A 22,611-nucleotide genomic window follows, 5' to 3' on the forward strand; every position below is an offset into this window, starting at 1 on the left:
TGTTTACAGTTACCAACGACCAACTGATGATTTGGGGTTCGATTCCCTAGTGATGCAAGGTTTTTTCTTTCATTTTGGACTGCACACACATCGCGAGTGACGGATACTCGCACAATGTACACACATCACTGTCTTTACAATTTCTAGGCAACCGAAGTTTAAAGATTGTCAAGTGGTTAACTCTTGAATCGCATGCACTAAGACCTGATGGGTTAGTGGTCAGAGAACAACTCATTAATGCGGGGATAAGGGGTTCGATTCCTTAATGAAGCTTTTTTCTTTCATATTGGGCTGGATGTTTGCATGCCATTTTGCGTAACTGCGTGAGTGCTCACAAAACATCAACAAGTCAGCAGTGTGGTACAGGGTGATCATTTCTGATATACAGTAGGCCTACAAAAGCTGAAACTATTAGCCAGGAGTGGGAAAGATGCAGACGCAGACGTGGGAAGCAATAAGACGCACCAACACACAGTTGCCTGTTGCAAAATGGTTCAGAGTTTAATAGAAATAGTTAGGGTTAGCTGGTATGGCGTTATCTGGTATGGCTATAGTCTAATGTTAGCTTAGTTCGTGTTGTTTCGTCATGTTAATCGCTAGTAATATTAAGGCCCAATCTCAATACTTCCCCTTACCCCTTATCTTCCCCCTTACCCTTGAAGTTGCGCGTTCATGTGAGAGCTAGTGGTGTCTCAATACCCAATTTGATCAAGATTAAGGGATAAGATTGAGTGCTATGTACCCCTTATTTTTAAGATGATTTGAGAGCTCACTTGCTCCTCCAAGGGCTATCCCAGAGCACATAGCGAAACCGGGAATTTTAAAAAAAAACATGGCTGCTTGAAGCGAGGAATATTTTACAGCTATCTACACAACTTTTTATATGTTTATAATGACTCGGTTTGATCTGAAATGTGCTACACGAACGATGCATAGTATTGTAGGTCTTAACTGAAGCTTTCAAACGGTAGTTTTAGGATACAATTAGCGCGTATACCACCGGCACTCCATTGGCTTATATGGTAGCTTGCCAGCTAGATGGCCTGCAGCGGATTCGAATTGTATCCGAATCCGTTCGGTTCGTTTATCACAGTTCGGAGCATTCTGGAGATCCGCGGATTTCGGTTTCATGAAGGCATTGCCTTATGTATGGAGTCAGTTTCCTGCCATAATTCAAACCTGAAAAAAAAAGTTTCAAAGGCTTGTAAGTCTGGGTTTGAAAACTCAACACCTTGTAAAAAAGGTTTTGCAACACTGAAAAAAGAGATTATAACCTGAAAAAAACTAAAACTAAAATTCAAACATCTGTAAACATGATTTTGTGTTCTATTTTATCTTCTTCATCATTTTCAGCAACACATTTTCAAAGTTCAAACAATTTCACCAGCGCATTTGCAGATTTTCAAATCTGGCACTGTTCTAACGGTGTATTTCATTGTTGCCCGGTTTTGAAACCTTGTAAATGGGATTCTGCAAACAGGTGTTCATACATTGAGAAATACGTTTTGAAAGGTTGAATATTTAGTTTTAAAAACTTGTAAAGGTGTACGTTTACGACATTGCGACGTATTTTTTCAGAACTGACTTTTCAGCACTGACTTTTCAGAGATTTGAGCGCAAGCTTTGAGTCACGTGAATATTGGCAGTGTTCTGACGCCACTCGTTTTGAAACTCCTGACAGTCGAATCTGAAAACGTTCCTGGGGGCGGGACCATTTAGCTCTAAACCTATTGGTTGCTCTCGGCTGACGTACATTCCAATCACATGTGCCGTTCACCGGGCTGTTCGTGATTGACAGTGCTCTGCCGATGACACGAATAACAACGGGTTGATTTCGCGGTTGATTTTGATTTCCATTTTCTGGAACCAGAGTCTCATCTCCATAGGACGCGACTAGCAAGGACGCGTCCTAGCAAGGCTGCAGCCTTCACTTTGGGAAACAGCCATGGTTCCAGAAAATGGAAATCAAAATCAACCGCGAAAGTCGCTTGTTATTTGTGTCATCGGCAGAGCACTGTCAATCACGCACAGCCCGGTGAACGGCACATGTGATTGGAATGTACGTCAGCCGAGAGCAACCAATAGGTTTAGAGCTAAATGGTCCGGCCCCCAGGAACGTTTTCAGATTCGACTGTCAGGAGTTTCAAAACGAGTGGCGTCAGAACACTGCCAATATTCACGTGACTCAAAGCTTGCGCCTGTGTGGTCAAATCTCTGAAAAGTCGGTGCTGAAAAGTCAGTTCTGAAAAAATACGTTGTAATGTCGTTAACGTACACCTTTACAAGTTTTTAAAACTAAATATTCAACCTTTCAAAACTTATTTCTCAATGTATGAACACCTGTTTGCAGAATCCCATTTACAAGGTTTCAAAACCGGGCAACAATGAAATACACTGTTAGAACAGTGCCAGATTTGAAACTCTGCAAATGCGCTGGTGAAATTGTTTGAACTTTGAAAATGTGTTGGTGAAAATGATGAAGAAGATAAAATAGAACACAAAATCATGTTTACAAATGTTTGAATTTTAGTTTTATTTTTTTTCAGGTTATAATCGCTTTTTTCAGTGTTGCAAAACCTTTATTACAAGGTGTTGAGTTTTCAAACCCAGACTTACAAGCCTTTGAAACTTTTTTCTTCAGGTTTGAATTATGGCAGGAAACTGACTCCATACTTATGTAGCGTATTTTGCCTACTGTAGCCTACGTCCGATACAAGGGTGTTTAGGACCCAGCGGAATGCATTCTCTCCAGTGCTGCCCGAGCCAATGAGACTTTTCCCGCCCCTCCCTTCAGCCTGTCAGCGTTCAAAACAAACTGGCCTTTAAACTTCGTTGCGCTCGTCGCCAGAGTTCTAAGCCTCGTCGGCCGTTAACCCTTACATGTTACACTCAGTGCACCATGTTTTCAAATGCATTTAGGGGAACATTTATTGCACAAAAAAGCCTTGCAAGTTGTCTGATTGCAGTCAATTAACACATTACAAATAGACTGTGGGTCTCATTCATTTTTGTGTTTCTCCCCCAAACCCTCCGTCAAAAAAAAGTCCGCCTTTTTACTATCACGGACATGATCCTAATCCGAACCGTATCCGAAACCGAGGCCCAAAACGGTTATCTGAACCGAACCGTGGACACACTGATCCGTTTCACCACTATGCTACACACACCCTCAACTCTTCAACGATGGCGGCAGCATCTAAGATATATATATATATCGCTCTTCTTCTCTGGCTTTTATTAGCGTTTCGGCGCTCTGGTGACGGGGCAGCCAGCTGGCGACGATGAATGATGACGTACCCGAAACCGAGTGGCGTCTCATTTCATAGGGGAAAGATCTCAGCCCTTGGCCCTTACACTTGCAAGTGCTAGGGTTAAGACAAAGACAAAGACAAAGCAAAAGGGGCAAGGGGAAGAATCAAGATTCGGCCTAAGTCATTTGTAGAAATATAGCCTATCATCACAGACTGTAGGAATGTCACCCACCCTCCATCGCGTACGACACTGACGCTCGTAATCTGTAGTGCAAGGGAGTTCGTGCACAGATCCCTGAGACAAACGGCTACGCGCACACATGCAAATTGCAAACCCATAGCGAGTGACGTAGGACGTAAAGTCCCGCCCAGGTCGAAGTGGCGTCGATTTAGAGAGTCCCCCACTTCCACATCGGTGGTCCATCGGCCATTAGCGGCCATTAGCGGGATGGTGTAAACGGGGCATTAGAGCGTTACAACAAGTCCAGCTGTAAACACAGTCTAAAAATATCAAAAAGAATCATAAAATTGATTTGCGACTTACTTTCGGCACACATGAGCTAGGACTGTGAGGTCTACCCATCTCATTTGTTCAGTTTAAAATCGGATCCTAACGGTGCGTTGCGGTAGCTTGTGTGGCAGAGTGTCATACTCTTAAGCTCTGTGTTTGTATATTGAACCAGAAAAAGGGTTAGCACTCTAACTAATTTGCTGTAGTACTGCTACAGCAAATGCAAGTATTCATCAGCATTGCAGTCCAATACAAAGAAAGGTTAGGTGCTCGATGATGGTTTGTGGCTGCCCTCTGCAGTCTCTGTACTAAAAGGCGAGACCGTAATAATGCAGTGCTTTGTAGTTAATCAGAACTAATACAATCCAGCTGTTTTTTAGTTTTGGATCAGACATCATTCACTTCCTTCGTCCTTTGTGTGAAATACAAGCACACACACAAACAAAGTCCTTGTTTCATAGGGAACGGAGGGATGAAAAAGCCTGATAATTAAATTTGGCAACGCCATCTCACAGTTCCTGGGTTTTAATTTAGTACCTGGAAAGTAGCTTTGTAGGAAGGAGCTTCAGATAGAAATCGAAAAGCAGCCTGAAGGTTAATGGGTTCTGGCTGCAAGCAGCTAATTCTGTCTCACCACTGGGAACATTCTGTCTTTTCATGAAAGGTGTGATATTTTTGATAAAGGGATGGATAATTCCACTGCTAAATTTAAGCTTAAACTTTAGCTTAAGCTCATTTGATGCAGACTATCACCACCAACTACTGCCTAACACACACACACACACACACACACACACACACACACACACACACACACACACACACACACACACACACACACACACACACACACACACACACACACACACACACATGCACACACACACAAGCACACACAGGGACAGGAACACACAGACAGTAGTGTGTCTGTGGTAATTACTGGATTCTTGGAAGAATCCTTCCACTGAAACTCTTGTCTCTATTTTGAAAGCCACTCGACACTCATAACCAGATTAAAGGGATGAATGATTGCATTAGGAGGAGCAAATGTTAAAGTTCGTTGTTCCATCTGTCTAGTTCCAGTGGGGAATGGGCTGGTTTTGAACAGATTATGTGTTGAAGGTTTAAAGAGAAACACAATAGTTGTATTCAGCCATGATGGTTCTGTGTCTGACGTGTGTCTGTGTACATCATCATATCAGGAATCTGACCTGAATCTGGAGTCTCTTTCCTGGAATAATCTCAACCCCTTCTCTCATATCCTTCTTTTTCTTCCTCTATTCTCTCTCCACTCTCCCCTCTCCTCCTGCAGTAAGCTCGGTGTGTCTGGAGGAGGAGGTGTTTGGCGGCGGCGGCGGCAGCAGCCTCATGTCCGAGGAGGACTCAGACACCCACTCCCTCTGCAGCCTGGGCTCCTCTCCCACCACCCCCCTGGACATCCTCTCTCCTTATTCCTTCACAGGCTCCTCCTGCTCCTCCTCCTGCTCCTCCTCCTCCACCTGCTCCACGTCGTCCGCCAGCCCCTCCCCTTCACCGTCGCCCTCCTCCACCTCCTCGTCCTCGTCTCCGGCCCAGTCGTCGAGGCCCTGCAGCCTGGACCTCCCCGGCCCCGCCTCGATGGCCGGCCTGGGCCTGGTGTCCCCCGTGCTGGGTCCTCGCAGCCAGTGCAGCGGGGCCTCGTCCCCGGAGTGTGACCTGGAGAGAGGTCAGTCTGTCTATCCGTCTGTGTGTGTGTTAGAAAACGTTTATTTAAATTTGATCAAGAAATATTCTTTGTCTTATGACATGCAAACACGCACATAAAAACGCGCATCACACACATACGACTGGCCCAGGGTTGGAATTAGTTTCCAATGTTTGTTTTTTAATTATTATTTGTGTTGAAGCATTACACCATTTGTTGGGTGAGGGTTAGGTCACACCAACTCCCTAATTAAACATAACATTATCATATTACAGTGGATATATTATGCAAACTATTGTATCTGGGTCAGCTGAAGGATGCGTATTCAAAACACAAGTAGGACAAATCCAATTCATGCGCTATTTGAAAAGCACGGCAATGCACTGGCATAACATGAAGTGAAAACCAGAAGATTACTAGAAATGTCTAAGTTAAGACAAGAGAGGGGTTTGGTTGCGGGTTGGGTGTGTGGCATTTTGTCATTGCTATTTAGCGTTTCTTCTTGTTCTAGCCTAGATTTGTCTGGGCGGATCACTAGTCTGTGAAGGGGTTCTCATTAGCATGCCTTGCATTACAAGCATCGGCTATCCACACACAGTGGGTGTTTCACAGAGAATTGAGCTATGTCTGTATTTTAACATCGAGTCACATTGCAGATTTTGTATCCGCTTTGGCCTATTTGAGTTAAACTAGTTCTTACCAAAAAATGGGAAGTTTCTACTAGTTGGACCGGATTAGCAGGTCACTTGACTTCCGTCAGCAAGTTGGTAGTGTAGAGTTGGCAAAGATATTCTTTTTGTACTTCGTTAATACCAGAAGTAGAGGTTAAGAGAATATGAACTTATGCCATAGGTTTTTGCTCTTTGTGTGTCAGAGAAACTGGATATTGTAGCAAACAGTGTATGTATTTTTCCATTTAGCTTTTATTTACAAAAGCAACATGGATAAATACTAAAGCAGGTTCTTCTCTTCCCCCTGATTATGGTTCAGGTGACCGGGCGGAGGGTGCAGAAGGCAGCCAGGACGTCCCCTCCACTAGCAGCAGCAGCAGCAGCAGCCGCAGCTCCACTGGCCCCAAAAAGACCCTCAGCCTGGAGGGGCGCTTCAGCTTCCTCAACCTACGCCGTCCGCGAGCCAACACCACCAAACCGGCGGCCGCGGGGCCCAGTCCAGCCGTGGTACTGGTGAATGGAGTCTAGGGAAGGGGCATGAGAGGGAGCGGGGAGGGAGAGGAGTTCATCGCACCACCTCTGACTCATATTCTATGTTTTGAAAAATGTACCAGTTTGGACTACTACGAGAGCGTCCATGTTGGCTCAACAGTGAACTGCTAGGGAAGGCGTCCATATTGGCTCTGCAGTGAACCGCTATTGGGGGCGTCCATGTTGGCTCTGCAGTGAACTGCTAGGGAAGGCGTCCATATTGGCTCTGCAGTGAACCACTATTGGGGCGTCCATGTTGGCTCTGCAGTGAACTGCTATGGGGGGCGTCCGTGTTGGCTCTGCAGTTGAACTGCTATGAGGAGCGTCCATGTTGGCTCTGCATTGAACTGCTATGGTGAGCGCCCATGTTGGCTCTGCATTGAACTGCTATGGGGAGCGTCCATGTTGGCTCTGCAGTGAACTGCTATTGGGAGCGTCCATGTTGGCTCTGCATTGAACTGCTATGGGGAGCGCCCATGTTGGCTCTGCATTGAACTGCTATGGGGAGCGTCCATGTTGGCTCTGCAGTGAACCGCTATGGGGAGCGTCCATGTTGGCTCTGCAGTGAACCGCTATGGGGAGCGTCCATGTTGGCTCTGCAGTGAACCGCTATGGGGAGCGTTGTAAACGGAGGACCCTTAACGTTGGACGACGCTGATGGATGTGACTCCTATGTTGTAGGAGTGAAAGACTGGACCGTGAGGAACAGGTGCTGTTCGCTGAAGGGGATGGGAGGAGAACAGAGACAAACGTTTGTCCTAGTGTTATGTTTTTCGTACTTTTTGTGTTAGCATTTTTTTTTTACACTCGCAAAGAGGAACTGCTGTTCTTGTCTCAGACAAAAAATGATAAAGACACAAAAGTAGCCTGGACATAACACTGAGTCTGAGAATTCTAACAATAAGTGTTGTCTATGCTTCATATTACAGCATTGGGATTATAAGTAAATATCAAAATCAAGTGGGTTGTTCTTGTGCATGTCTGTGCCATTTATCTTTTGAATCCATGAAAGTGTTGTCATGGTAAAAGGATTACGTATAAATTACGCGTCTTCTTCTACTTGTGGTTGTACTGAAAGACTGCAAATTATGAAACGAAAATGGCCAGTGCTGAACAATGAACATTGAGTATACTCCTAAACCTTACTAAAGGGGCATTATCATGTATGTACTAGTATTCATTAAGAGATAATGAATACTAATGCTTTTTATGATGGTGAACTTCAGATACAATTTAGCAGCAAGAATTGTTGCAGTTGTGTGCTAAAAGTCTGTTAGATGTGTGTCTCAACTGTAATAATTGCGTCTTTCACTGCCAGTCTCAAATCATCAAATATTCTTCAGCCATACCACTAAAGCATCATTTGATACTGAATGTTAGCATATAGCTAATGTGGTGACAATGGGTTTTCTTTAAGGAATGTGACCAACTCAAAAAAAGACTGCTTCCCAAACTCCGGAAGAACCTCCTCCAGCCCTCTGAACAAATCATCAGTTTGAAGTTGAACCGTTTCACCACCCTCTTTCCTTGCTTCTCTTGGTGCCTGGATAAAAGAAGTGGTTAAAAATGTACGCAAGCTTCTGCATTCTGTGATATTTTCCAGGCTATGTTTCTGTAAAAAGAAGAGTGAATTTACAGGACTATATTTGTGTAATTGTCAATGTTTTGTATGTTAGATTTAGTATGTCTCCTACAGTGTGCATTTATTTTTCTAGTGGGTTGTGCTTCACATGTTTTTTTTTTAATTTCAGGTAAGAGTCAAATAAACAATTGCTGAGCAGTTCCCTGTCCTGCTTTATTCAGTTTAATTTGGTGCTTTAGCCTGCAGGTAAGATTTAAGATTTATTATTTGAGTGTTATGTTAGAAAAGGTAAAGCTATCAGGCAGCTATAAGTGAGCAAAGTACACACATATTCAATAGAAAACAATAACACTTAAGATTTAAGCACATATAAAACTAATACCAAGTTCCTGTGCGAGGGCAGCTCCTCTGCATTACTCCTTCAGCATCTCAACTTCCCCTTCATTCAGTCTTTTAAGGCCCGTTCAAAAGGTCTCTGCTATGCCTGGCTTACTTCAGTCTTTGAAAACAGGTCAGTGGTTGTGTGTCCCAGGGTTACAGGGACACAGTAGCTGGGCGAGGCCTTGCTGCTGAATGGGCAGGACAGTGCTGCCGTCCTGGAAGTTCAGCCCGGCTCTGTTGATCAGAGGTGCTTTGAGATCAATGAATATCTAGGTTTGTGGCAGTTTCCATAAAATAAAAAAAAAATCACCATGCTTTAAGCAGATATATATAAAATGAAGTGATAGTGAGATATCGTTGAACTTTGGTTGTACTGACAAGCTTTTCAGACTCCTTGATATTTATTTTTCAATCCAAGTGTACTTGATATTTAGATTAATAGCCCAAGTCTAAAGTGGTATCATCAGACTTTAGATTCATATCTAGAATATAATAAAGATTAAATATTGGTGTGCGGCTTATTTAGTTTCACATTTGTTCAGACCGATCATGTTTCTGGCGGCAGGGGCCTCCACGAACACAGACTGAGAAGCAGTTGTAAACTGTAAAATAAAAAGTATTGAAAGGCTTCAAATCAACACCATACAATGGTTGCTGTAGAAATACACTTGTTTAAAGCCCTTTGTGAAAGCTTGACCGACTAGGCTTTCTTCTGTAAAATAGGAGAGAAAAGCTGGAGATCGCTTACATTTTGAACAAGTGATGATGGAGAACAAGAAAATCAGAAATATATATATTTCTGAGTTCAAAATACAGTCTATCGGCGATTAGTATTTTCTGAGTATTTTGTTTACAGTTTTCAAACCAAACTTAATCCCTCGTCAACAAATACCTATTTACTCACATAAATGATCAAGAGTCAAAAGTAAAAACAAAATAATTTCAGTATGTATGTCACTGCCTTTAAAGTTGTTTTCAGTTACAGTTGACAGTTTATGAAATATGACAAGATTGACGTAAAATAAGTGCATAGGTAGGTATGGATTAAAAATATCAGATTGGCAATACATTCCCTCACCAAACCCCTACTTCTAAACTGAGAGGTTGATCATGCATGTTCAACATTCAGATACATTTCTAGGCCTCTTGCTCACCTACACACAAGATTTAGGCTGTAAACCTCAAATAAAAGTTTGTCATACATTACAGATGAAATGATGAGGACTTACACCTGAGAATTAACACAGCATCATTCATTCACTGAAGCCTATATTTACCATTCCATAGGTCCCTTTATTCACTTTTCCATTCATTCATTAACTACAGTACCAAAACAGGTCATGATGACAGATTGAGCTTGAGTAAAAGCCCCTCTGAAGAAAATCCTTGTGCTCTTGTAATGTTAAGGGCCCCTATTAACAGGTGTGATGTTGGTGAGTCAATACAAGCCAGTTCAAAATCGACCCGTTGATGACATCACAAGTGGGAGCATCCCCTCTAGACGTATGACTGATAGATCAACCAAGCGGCCGACTAGATGGTACAGTCCCCTGTGTAGCCTGGTATGTTGATATATGGCTTATCAACATCACACCTGGTCGTAAAACAGGGGCCCTTTAACTTGGCTAAAACTTAAACCCATCATAATCCCTGTTCCTTTCAGTCCCAACAAGAAGGCCTGTGGAAATCGTGCACAGGTTAACATGAGCCTCACATGTGGTTTGAGTTTCCTGTTTCCTACCCTGTATCAATCAACAAAAAGTAAAACAGCACAGATCTAACAGAAATTAGTCGACAATCGGAATTTAACTCACTTTACCAAGCAAAGCCCTGTTCAAATGTTTTTAAGCATGAACTGCTGTTGCACAAGTTAATGGTGGGTTCAAATAGATTTTAAGATAGCTTTGATTCTGTTTGATGGGCAATGGATTTGGCTCCATGGAAACCAAAATGCTATTGCTTCCGAAATTAATACGTTAGTGCTTTGCGGTCTTAAATAAATGTAATCTTTTTGATCAGAATGTTTGCATTGCAGTATCTTTAGTAGAAATTGAAAATAATATAATTTTCATCCATATCATCTTCATTTGGCACATTGAAAATATTAGTCAATAATAGCATTCCCTTTGTAATCAATAAATTACAATAATCATCTCCGGGAACAAAACCGACCTGTTTGACCTAATAGAAGCGGTACCCCGTGAATCTATTGAGTGCAGAGCTATGTCATGTAACCTGCAGTATGTCAATGCTAGCGGAGAAAAAAATAAAAGGCCAAACCAAGGGTGTGACCTCTCTAAGGTGGTAGAGAGGCCATGTGTGAAAAGTGCTGCGTGTGTTTTCATGGTTTCTGAGGTCCACAGATCAGATGACTGCCCCACTGATGATGGTTTTCCAGCCATATAACAAGTCTCGGTGGTTCTCCTGCAGTCTGGATCAGAGCCTCCTGACCCAGACGACAACTCCCCCCTCGCTCAGCCCCAAAGTACTCACAAGTATTTATCCAGAGAAGATGACCTGTGCCCACAGTCCAAACTGTGGCTGGCTTTGGCTTAAATCGAAGGTCCTTGAAACGACATCCAAGGTATGGCTTTAGGGCTATCCCAAATGCTCATGCTCTCTCTCTCTCTCTCTCTCTCTCTCTCTCTCTCTCTCTCTCTCTCTCTCTCTCTCTCTCTCTCTTCTCTCTCTCTCCCCTCATTGGAGGTGGGAGACCTTGAGGGCCATGGCACTGCTAAAGTCCAGGAAGAAGTGTCCTTCCTGTTTGGGCAGGAAGGTGGTGGGGATGACGTTGTAGATGCCAGCTGGCACATGGTCAAGCTCCAGGTAGCTGAACCCACACCTACAGAAAGAGAGACAGAGAGAGACAGAGACAGAGACAGAGACAGAGACAGAGAGAGAGAGAGAGAGAGAGAGAGACAGAGAGAGACAGAGAGAGACAGAGAGAGAGAGAGAGACAGAGAGAGAGAGAGACAGAGAGAGACAGAGAGAGAGAGAGAGAGAGAGAGACAGAGAGAGACAGAGAGAGACAGAGAGAGACAGAGAGAGACAGAGAGAGATTATAAATAAGCGATTGAGGGATAGCATAAATTACAGGAAGCAATAAAAGACAAAGAAGATGTGATCGAGGACACATGTTATCATGTCACAGGCTATGATGTGTATAAAAACAAAAACAGATGTACATTCTACAGCTGTGTGCTGGGAAAACCCATTTCCACCACTGCTGGGCATAGTGGACGGGCGAGTGTATGTGTACCTGTAGTCTCCACTGGCCCTCTTCTGGAAGCCTGCTGGGCCAGGTTCCCCGACCGTGGACACGGTGACCACCTCGAACCCTACGCTGTACTGTCTGGAGAAAGGCCGGAGGGAGAGCGCATCAACTACTTGATGTTCGCATCTCTCACACTGGGGATGGAGGTGCATGTATGTGCGTGCGTGTGCATGTGTGTGTGTGTGTGTGAGACCCACCTCTGACCGCGGAGCTCGACCAGCAGCGGGCCGGCCCGCTCCAGGTTGAACTGGTAGATGGGGTTGTGTTTGTACGAGTCCTTGTAGTTCCCACAACCCCCCGCGCTGGCGCCCTTCCACTGGCCCGTCACCTGGAAGTCCACATCAGCTCCATCACACATGCTGTACGATGATATTTAAACCTGACAGTCTGCCCGGCAGAGCGTACCCACTGATGGCTTGATCCATCAATCATGTATCTGGGTGGACACGCCCACTTGAGAAGTCCCTAGAGGGTCGAGTGACCATCTACCCTGGCTCCACAATGCATTTTCTAAATGTAACATCAGTATAGATGAAGGGGCGGGCAGAGTGACTACTTGAGTCTTCATTTAAAAAGGTTCATGAGTAATGATCCTTGTCACTCGGAGCATAGGCGGTGTCAACGGAGAATAAAACACACAACGAAAGAAGTGGAAGTCCGGTCCAACTCCACACTACCAAAGTTACTATAAGCATTCGGTTTAGATTGTCCTGCCGGCAAATTTTCCATGCAAATTGTACAGCAGTCAGAGGGAGACTGTGAATGAGCTCGTGTATGACGCTGTATATTTATGGCAAATGCAGCCTACCCTCTTGGTATGGGTGAAGGGGGTCGGGATCTTGGTGTAGGAGAACTTGCAGCCCGAGTACACCTGTTGGAGACAGAGACACGGTGGTTAGTCCATGAGGTTAAGAGCCTTTCAACGTCATGTGAGGTTTAGGGTTGAGAATTAAAAGATGATAATATGACAACTATGTGGATCTACAGTATAGCACCCGATCCACCGACGGCTCAGAAAATGAAGGGATCTAAGTGATAGTCAATGTCGAAGAGATGCTCAAATAGCATTTTTATATTCATCATCACAGTATTCATCAATCAAATACAGACAAAGTGTGTCTATCAGACTTCCCATGCATAGATCTAATCCTGTGAATTGTACAGCAAGATTTAAAAGAATCAAATGTGCATGGAACTGTGAATTAAAAATGTACACATCCGATTTGAATGGTACAGAAGATCAATAAACATGAATGAGCGCATCGCTGCGAAGGCGCCTCTCACCCGCAGGGTGTAGTTAATGGTGTTCTGCTTCTCGTACTGGGAGACCACCAGGGTGAAGGTGTGGGTGCCAGCCGAGGTCAGCTTGATCTTGGTCAGGTAGTGGGGGCTGTTGATGCGGATACCGTCGATGAAGGGCGGGGGGTCCGCTGCCGGGGGGCACAACGGAGACGAAACATCCTTTTATTCAGAGAACCAGGAGATCCTGGTGATGCTGGTGGGGGGGGGGAGGGATGTCTATGGTCTATAAACAAGCAGCAGACGGGGGTTTGCACACACAGAGACCAGAGGTAGACAAATAAAATAGAACACAACTACTGTATGCTGAACTCTATAACTCTATCTCTCTATAAATATAATTATTTGCAGAGTACATGCCACACAGACCCAATTTCCGATGAGTCTTTAGTTTGCTAATGCCGGTTGTTTTTATGAAGTGCTTTATAAATACATTATATTTGATCAAACAATAGCATGAATCGCCTGCTTTCACTAAATGCACATGTGTTACAAACACATAAGGTGTTTTGCTCCTCCTCCGCAGTTGAGGGTGTCGTGTTTAACAGAGCGAGGGCCCACAACATAGTTGCAGCTGTTGTGTGTTTAGGTGGCAGAAATAATTTGAAAACGGATGAAATCCCATCTATATTGAATCAAAGCCCCAACACAGGCCGTCATAGCTGTCGGGCTCTGTAGCGTGGCAACCGGCAACCCGTCCTGGACGCCCCGAGGAGGGCTCTAGCGAAAGAGTGAGTCAGCACCCACATGCCGGCCTATCAGAGCACAGCCCTCCGTGTTCAGTGGAGTGGACCACAACCGACGGGTGCACTGAGTTAGACGCCAGAGAAAGCAAAGCTATTTTTAAATAGATGGGAAAAAATATCCATGCATCACTGGAGGATCGGACCCCCGGATATCGACCTCACTCATTCTGATCCAACTCATTACCCCAACCCAACGAGTAATGAGTTAAAGGGTCAGATATAAAGTGTTTTGTGTCGAGACGAGAAAAAGAGAGGAACAGAAAAGGTAGAAAAGGAAAGGGTGTCTAGTCTGAGGGAGCCGTGACAGCGAGAGAGAAGGCTTCGTTCTCTGGGCTGAGATAAACACCTACCTGGGTAGTACACCTTCCTGCCATCTGTCTTGTAGACCACAAGGGTGATGAATTCCCGGTTTTGTGCAAAGTCATCCTAGACAAAACAAAACAATTTCATTGGCGTTGAAGGGACGCTTTTTTAGCAAGCCCTTCCCGGCACAATCTGAATCTTAAAAATGCCCTTGCCATTCGGTGCCTTGGCTATATTGATGTTCAGGCGGTCACTATCAGGGGGGGCAAATTGAGTTAGAGTCCAAATTTACATCTAAAAACTTCAGCCTTTAAATTTAATTATGGACCAGGATCAATCCATAGCCCTACAATGAAACACATAAGTAGTTTAAGGGTTTTGTGTTAAAATAATTTATGTGACACGCCAATCTCAATTAGGTCTCGATAGAATGAGATTAGGGAGATGGGTCCTCGAGGCATGAGAAGCATACCTTGTCAGTTATGTGCCTGGTGAGAAGAACCCAAACAGCAGCGCCCCCTGCTGGACACTGAACCTCTAGTCTGTACTGGGGGTTGTTGGCTAGGCTGTACGCATCCTTCGCTGGACCCTGTTTCGCATCCCAGCTGCTGCAATACGGCAAGCACAAAACAGACACACACATCAGCAGGAGCCTCTCTGGATGTTACACAAGAGACAGAGGTAGACCAGAGACAGAGACAGACAGAGATAGAGAGAGTAACAGAAAGAAAGAGACAAACAGACCCTGGCAGATCTTAGGGGGCAGGTTCCCCCTTAAGACAAGCTTTCCCGCTGTGGCCCCACAAAAATGTAAAGCTTGAATGTATATATATTTTTTAGAACTGGCCTATAAACTGGTCTACAACTGCCATTGCAGACAGACAGTGAACCAGGAAGAGGGAAATTGGATACCTGTGAATGCAGGAGGATTCCTTGAACAGGGCGGGGCTCCAGCTCAGGTAGATGACGTCAAAGTACTGGCAAAGGTCCTCCCATGCAATCCAGAAGACACCTGGGCAATCACAGACATAATACAACATACCGTAGCGCTATGCTGCTACTTGTTTTGCTTTCAATTTTGATGGCTGGAACTTCCTGGCCGGCAGTCATTATTGTAAAACCAGTCGAACACGGTAGAACTCCTCTTACCCGTGCCAGACAGTAAATGTGGACAAAAAAGTACCCTTGGGAGAGAATAATAACAATAACAACACCTGCTTATCATAGCAAAGAATGTGACTACTCGACATTCACAAACTGTAATCGGTCAACAGCCATGTGACTAATATGTTAGAGCTCGATCGATACTAGATTTTAGGGAGAAAAAGATGCGGTGCATATCGGCACAGACATACGGCCATACTGAATTATCTGGATGATCCAATATCGGCCGATAAAAAAAATCAGCGAACCGATACAGATCGGTCGGGCTCTAATATGTTGTCTAGTCGACTATAAGCGGTCAGCCCTTTGAGGGTAAGTACAAGTTAATTAAAAAGAGATACAAAATACTATAATTGAAAACCCAAAACATGCAGATAATACGTTGATGTATAGACAATATGATACACAATGAGTAGTTGACATGTTAATGAGTATTAGACATAAATGTATAAATCTTCATACCGTTGTCAAACTTCTGGGCCGTCTTGGGGTCAAAGTTGAGGTACTTGAGGAGCTCTGGGGTCCAGTTCTTCTCGTCCCGCTCACTGAAGCGGCCCTTCCATCTCAGGTGGCTCCAGGGGTTCTTCAGTTGGAGGAAACGCCTCCCCTGCACAACCACAACCAGGATCAGCACCAGGACCACATCCAGGATCAGCACCAGGACCCCAACCAGGGTCACATGGGAGAGCCAGGAACTCCAGAACACACGTTTCTTTAGGGAGTTCATGGTTATTGGGTTGAACACTAGGAACAGCTTTTTGCTCTTGAAAATTATGAAGAAACCCTTTTTGAAACTGCTGTCATTTATTAAACAAATATTAGTCTACATTGAAATGTGTAGTTTCAGCTAGCTCGCAGCTTAAAATAACCTGGACATAAAAAATGCTGGCCAGCCGATACCTCTCTCTTTGTGTGCAAGAATCTTATTATCAACACTGCCAAAACCCCTCCCAGTCACTCCACCCAGCCAGCCGAGATATCTACTTCACGTCATACAGCTCCACAGCCAGAATAATGTTATTTGTTTATTTTAATTCAGGAAGCTTTTCTTTCCACCTACCCAGGTGAGAGACTATTTGGCAATAAAACACACTGCAACTTAATTTGAATAGTGTCCAAAGAAAAATCATGCACCCATTTAGATATCATCAGTTAAATACATTTTTAAAACTTGGCAAAGATATATAATATAGATGTATATTTATAGGATATATATTTTTTGGGATGTATTATAATTCATTAATCTGGCACTATGTTACATTTCTATTGCAGCTATTAGAACATTTCTAAAGAATCAATCCATGGAATTTGAAAATAATTTGTTTTATTCTAGTCAATTGAAAATGATAGAGCTACAACTGTAGCTACAGCAGAAACCAGCAACATAGTGCAGGTTTAAATGTTTTGGTTGGAAAGTAGAGTGTGAAGTGTTCACTCTCCTAAGCACAGTATGCCAACCTTGTGGTCTCGGATGTCAAGGACAGCGTAGGCGTGTGTGGGCACCAGCCCCCACTTGTCTCCCTCCTCCTCTGTCATCACTCCCGTTGCCGTGGTGATGAGGACATCTCCCCTGTGAAACCTGTGAGAGGTAATGAGAAAGAATGGAGAGGGACAGTAATAGGAGACATAAAAGATAAATGGAGAATGGAAATGGAAAGAAGCAGGGATAAATAAAAGGAAAGAAAGAAAGAAGAACATATGTAAAGAAACAAATGAAGATGTAGGTAAGGAAAAGAGGAGAGGCATTGAGATGTAGGAGTATACCCTCACCTTGAGTAAAGCATGCGGAAGGTGTCGTCCTTAATGAACGAGTGATTGTCAGAGTGCATGGCAATGCGCTCCGGGATCCAGCCAGTGAGCGCGTGCAGATCAATGTTCTGGAGAAAGATGGAAGAGGACACAGAAGACCGTCAGGTACACTGATGGCATACTCCCAATGTCCACGGTCTACCTTTGAGGCATCTCAGAGCAAGATGCCCTAGCCCCTTACCTGCTCTCGAATGACATGTCACTAAATAGCTTGAGACAAATAGTTAAATCACTAAATAGTAGGGGAGTGAATTAGGCGGTCACTAGAGAGTGTCACAGAACCGCAGGCCAGAATCAAACCTCCACATGCTATATATGGTGGTTGAGTAAACAAACCATTAACCCGAAAAAAATATGTAGCACGTAACAGAGAGAGACGGTCTGCTTACCGAGTTGGACCCTGGAAAGTCGTAGCCTCCCATCACCTTCATGTAGGCCTTCTCGATGAGGGAGACCCACAGCTCGCTCCTGTTGCTGGAGTAGGAGCAGAGCAGCTCCCCGTTACGATCCACCGGCAGGAAGTCATCGATGATCACCTGACAGGAAATACCAGTTATCATGTGGTAGGAGGTACCGGTTGATCACCTGACGGGAAGTTCATCCAAGCTTTACTCGGCTTGTGCATGGTTTCCATCAAACACATCATATACCCAAGTGCATACATTGACAAGATCAAAATGTACGTAGGCAAGAAATAAACATGGGCGATGGGGAAATTCCGTCAACATATCAAGTAATCTGAAAATCTGATATCATGTGCAAACTGTCGCGTTCTTATCATTGGATCCAGCCATAATGCAGATGTGTAACTTGGTGTCGTCGTCAAAATATTTTTTTTTTGGCTAGAATGCAGTATATTCTATCTTACTGATCAGGATATTACCTTCCGAGGAACGCCGTTGATGTGGAGCTTGACCATGTACTTCCCACAGGGGTTGTACTCTGGCTCACCTCGTCTGTTCTGGGGGTAGATGATGCTGGGAGAATGCACACGCACACAATCGTTAAGAAACAACAAAACAATCATGAATAGAATTCACAACCAAACAGCAGAATTGAAAGCAGGGTAGGGGAGATACCTGGTTATGAGCTTCTTGTTGTAGCGCCTCTCGTAGGCAGCGCTGATGGCCAACGACGCCACAAAGGAACAGTCAGACACCACAGTCTGCACACAGGAACATGATCACTTCACACAGGAACTAGATCACTTCACACAGGAACTCGATCACTTCACACAGGAACTAGACCCCTTCACACAGGAACTAGATCCCTTCACACAGGAACTAGATCCCTTCACGCAGGAACTAGATCCCTTCACGCAGGAACTAGATCACTTGATCACTTCACAGATCAGCAGCCCACCTGCTTGATGCTGAAGCTGGACACAGACAGGATCATGGTGGGGCTGTTGCAGATCTCGTCCGGCCGCACCCAGCGAGAGAAGATGGCTTTTTGCTTGGGAGACAGTGCCAACTTGCCTGTCTTGTCCCTGGGTTTAAAACAAACAGTTTTCTTTATACAGTTCATTCTGCTATGTTTGGGTAAACAGAATGGGAAAGATAAACGATCTGTCTGTAAACATATTTCTTGCTTATATAAGTTATACATATTCTCTCTCACACACACACTGGTTATGTTTTATGTGCTACAGAGGAAATGAAACGGGTGTGCAGATTAACCACAACAGAACGATGCCATTCTGCAAACTCAACTAGTGTAGTATCGAAACTACTGCATTATACAGCAATATGTAGTCCTCAGTACATTAAAAAAATAGATGAGAACATATTTTAAGTTTTTACTGTCCTGTGATTCTGCTGGTGCGACACCTGAATCTCCCATGCGGGCAAAAGTAGCGTAGTGGTAAGAGGACTCACGAGAAGGGAACAGGGAAGGCAAACCGCTCTCTCAGATCCACGGTCATGAAGGGCACGTAGGCCATGCCGTTGATTGTTGACGTACTCCTGAAATTATATTAGGGGAGCAACAGTATTAGGGATGCATGGAGGGGTACACTTGCTTTCACACAATTTAACATATTGAATTTGAGCCGTAATAAAAAGGTTTTTAAGAAAGAAATGATATATACATATAAGAAAAGAAAAAAACACTGTATAATCCTATAGTTTCACACTTTCAAAACTAACTTGAATCTAAACCTCACAGTCTGTAGTAATAAACTCGTTTGTTACAGGTTTTTATCCTAAACCCGTAATCTGTAGTCCGAACCTACCAGTTTGTAGTCATGACCCAATGTCTTAATTCCTAAACCAGGCCGTATCCCTGTGATTTCTATGTAGTCTGGAGCTGGCTCACCTGAGCACCTCGATTTCCTCTGACGTATAGCGCTGTCCCTGGGGCTCACTGGACTGTACCGCCCGCATTGGCTGTGGGCGATCATGGATGGTGAAGTCTTGACCAAGGGGGAAGAACTGACGTGCGGGAGCTCCCGAAGAGGTACCGCCACTGGGCTTGGCCGCGACCTGAGGCTGTGCTGTAGAAGATTTGGACTGGGATTCTTTAAGCCCTTCCGCCCTGAGGGGACACAAGGGAACACTTCATTGGCTTATGCTCTATGAGAACCATCGAGCTAGCCAGTAGCCGACAAGGGTTGAATTTATCTTTGATGCCAATGGTTAAGGCCCAATCCCATTTCTACCCCTTACCCCCTTCCCCTTACCCCTCCCCCTTGTTTTGAAGGGGTAAGGGTAAGGGGTAAGGGGTAGAAATGGGATTGGGCCTAAGACTGTTACTTGAACGGACCTGGATTCTTACACAACACACTAATAAATAGTGTCGCAAAAAAAATAATCATCACAATAAAGTGCACAAGTCAACTTGTGAGATGTTTCAGTCTTGAGATTCTGCGTAGACAAGGCAGTATTGGGAGAGTAAGGACAACAACACAGATGTCTGACGTACCGCTCCAAGGCCTGGAGAGCCAGCTGCTTCAGCTTGGTCTGAACGGTCAGCTCCGTGGTCTCGTTGGACTGTCACAAGCACAAGCAAATAGGATGAGCAATACCGTCATTGATTTGCACACGCATTAAATGAAGACACAAAGAAAGAAAGAAAGAAAGAAAGAAAAAGAAACCAAGAGAGAGAGAAAGAACAGAAAGAAAAAGAGAGGGAGAGAGAATGTAAGAGAAGGAAACAAAGGGCAGAAAGTAACTAGCAAACCAAGTAACCAAGTAAAATAAAACCCAAGGGGGAGTGCAGAGAACAGAGAAAGAACGGGATGCAGCAGAGCATACCGTCTGGATGCACAGCTCCACAGCCTGGGAGTACAGCTCAATGGCCTCGTCGCCGTTCCCCTTCTCGTCCTCCTGGAACGCCTGGGTCACCAAGAAGTGAGCCCGCTCCAGGTCCACTTGCTGCCGGCTCTTCAGTGGGTCAATGCTCTGCCCCTGGACTGTTGGAGGAAGAAACAATAGCACACGTCATGTGGAACTCAACTGTATGCTCAGTCTAATGGCTGTCAACCTGACAGCAAAGAGCAGGAAACCAAAACAGCTATTCATCCTTTAAATTCAATATACATGTCTATTATGCCCGACTCACCAGCATTGTGGAGGGCTTGGACTCTCTCCAGGTATTCGTTAACTTTGTCCTGGATGCCGTCCAGTTTAGACCCAGCCATGTCTGCGTAGATCAGCGCTTGCGCAGCTTCCTGCAAATTTCCGTAGTGTAAAATATTACACATGGACAGCGGTAAATGGTTGGATATACATCATTAAATTAAATTATTCTTGTATACAAGGAACTTCTACCCCGAAAGTACAACCACTTCTCAATGTATGCAGAAGTGGCATTAGCCTCAAAGCAATACTGTCCTTTACATTGCAACCAACCATGCACACAGAAAACGATAACATCATCTTTGTGTAATGCGGATGACAGTAGACTTAATTCAACTTCTTTCAACAGACGTTAAACGTAGACTAGTTTGAAGTATCAAGCTAAGGCTAGTGCCACTAGTCCAAGTGTAACGCACGGTGTTAGCTTAGGATTTGAAACTATCCTAAATATAGTATGGTACAGTCACGTTACTCACCTTGTAGTAAAACACAGCCTCGTTATACTTCCCGTTGTGGTCGCAGGTGACAGCTGTCTTGGCGAACTTGACGGCGTCATGCTCCAGCGCCGTGCAGTCCATGGTGGCGGACTCACTTGTTGACAAGGTGTTGGGGAGCCACAAGGCTAGCACCGAGAGGGCTGGACGTGTTTACCGATGAAAACGCTTAAAACGAGCTTCGCTTCTAACTCCAACACAGTTGCTCATGTTTTCTGTAAAACAGAGAACATCATACGGTTCTGGGTGTTTTAACAAATCAGTTTGTTAGACCGAGTTTAATCAATAAAGCTGTGTAAATAAACAGAGAGCATAGGGAACATGACGGAAGAACAGCAGTGAGGATTTGGAGTGGGCGCGGCAATCGTCATAAATATGGCATTTCCGGGACCGATTATAGTCGCGCATGCGTACGCCACTGAACTACAGCGGTACCTAGCAAGCGCACCTACACCCATGGCTTTTACCATGGATATATATATAAAGCTTTTACACAGCTGACGTACAGTTTTTCGCAATCGTTAAACACGTTTTCTGAAACTATAGCTAAATTTCTCAAATGTATAAATATTGCATTGATACAATCGTATCAGAATAGGATACAATGCATATTTGTCTATCCAATGAGCTCCAATGGGCTAAAGTCACAATCCCAGCTCCCGAGAGTTATATTGTACACCTATAGATACGGCAACATTGTTCTGACAATACACCAATGTTACCTATTTTGGCAAATTACAGTACAGTAACACTACAAAAACACTACAGTAAGAAAATGTGAAAATCAGTGCACAAGTACAAAAAGGTTACAACGCAAATATTTATTTGTTACTGTAATACAGTAAAATGTTCAGCTGAACTGACGACATAAAAAGCTTTTCGTACCAACAAAAAATAAAAATAAGATATTAATGAGGTGAAACAGATCTACATGTAAATCAGTCTGTATCCCACCTCCGATCCTGATCAGGCCAGAGGACCATATCTACAACAGAGCAGAGCATACCTGAGGCCTCTTTTATGCTCTGACACATGATTGAAGTGTTTTGCCAGTTGAGTTTGAACAGTTGAGAAGTGAGTTAGACTTATTGGTAATTAGTTGTTGCTTTTTGAAGGCCAGTGTTTCCAGGTGAACCAAGTGCGGTAAAGGATGAGATTTGTGCTTAGAATTTTGCAAAAATGTGATTCAGAATTTCTAGATGTGTGAAAACAGTGGAATTGTGCTTAGACTTTAGCAGTCTGGAGTCTTGTAGTTGATACATGAGCTTCAAGTTTTCAGAATTGTGTGCATAGTTCCAATTTTTGTATGGATACAATCAATAAAAACTGTAAT

At 44.0% G+C, this 22,611-nt stretch overlaps 2 protein-coding genes across 3 annotated transcripts in view; one reads left to right on the forward strand and one right to left on the reverse strand.

Annotated features, from left to right (window-relative positions):
• Window positions 1–8,428, forward strand: part of sh3bp5b (SH3-domain binding protein 5b (BTK-associated)) — a 31,502-nt gene extending 23,074 nt beyond the window's left edge. Inside the window, exons 8-10 of one of the 2 annotated variants that reach the window (XM_060064594.1) lie at window positions 5,075–5,467; window positions 6,437–6,915; window positions 6,954–8,428. In XM_060064594.1, the coding sequence (XP_059920577.1) occupies window positions 5,075–5,467; window positions 6,437–6,645 (602 nt within the window). In that variant the 3' untranslated portion in view covers window positions 6,646–6,915; window positions 6,954–8,428. The remainder of the gene's footprint in view (window positions 1–5,074; window positions 5,468–6,436; window positions 6,916–6,953) is intronic. The other variant, XM_060064595.1, reaches the window with a different exon arrangement.
• A 540-nt stretch (window positions 8,429–8,968) lies between these two features.
• Window positions 8,969–21,638, reverse strand: capn7 (calpain 7). The gene is made up of 21 exons (XM_060064593.1): window positions 21,261–21,638; window positions 20,768–20,876; window positions 20,461–20,618; window positions 20,129–20,196; window positions 19,523–19,741; window positions 19,084–19,170; window positions 18,569–18,695; window positions 18,286–18,371; window positions 18,090–18,183; window positions 17,596–17,742; window positions 17,168–17,274; window positions 16,856–16,976; window positions 15,860–16,004; window positions 15,146–15,245; window positions 14,706–14,841; window positions 14,281–14,356; window positions 13,170–13,315; window positions 12,694–12,756; window positions 12,083–12,213; window positions 11,871–11,963; window positions 8,969–11,453 (listed from the first exon to the last, which is right to left on the reverse strand). The coding sequence occupies exons 1-21, from the start codon at window positions 21,360–21,362 to the stop codon at window positions 11,309–11,311; spliced, it is 2,460 nt and encodes an 819-aa protein (XP_059920576.1). The 5' UTR covers window positions 21,363–21,638; the 3' UTR covers window positions 8,969–11,308.
• Window positions 21,639–22,611: the final 973 nt, after the last annotated feature.

This window comes from Gadus macrocephalus, chromosome 11 (assembly GCF_031168955.1).
Source record: "Gadus macrocephalus chromosome 11, ASM3116895v1".
Lineage (NCBI taxonomy): Eukaryota > Metazoa > Chordata > Actinopteri > Gadiformes > Gadidae > Gadus > Gadus macrocephalus.

What these genes read in the sequence shown, in the direction of transcription:
- capn7 (XM_060064593.1), bottom strand. Translation starts at nt 21,362, where the DNA reads ATGGACTGCACGGCGCTGGAGCATGACGCCGTCAAGTTCGCCAAGACA. An exon ending in TGGAGCTGTGCATCCAGACG is followed by an intron (nt 20,197 to 20,460) that starts GTATGCTCTGCT and finishes TGCTTGTGACAG; the next exon opens with TCCAACGAGACCACGGAGCT. An exon ending in CAGGAAGGTGTACTACCCAG is followed by an intron (nt 13,316 to 14,280) that starts GTAGGTGTTTAT and finishes GCCCCCCGGCAG; the next exon opens with CGGACCCCCCGCCCTTCATC.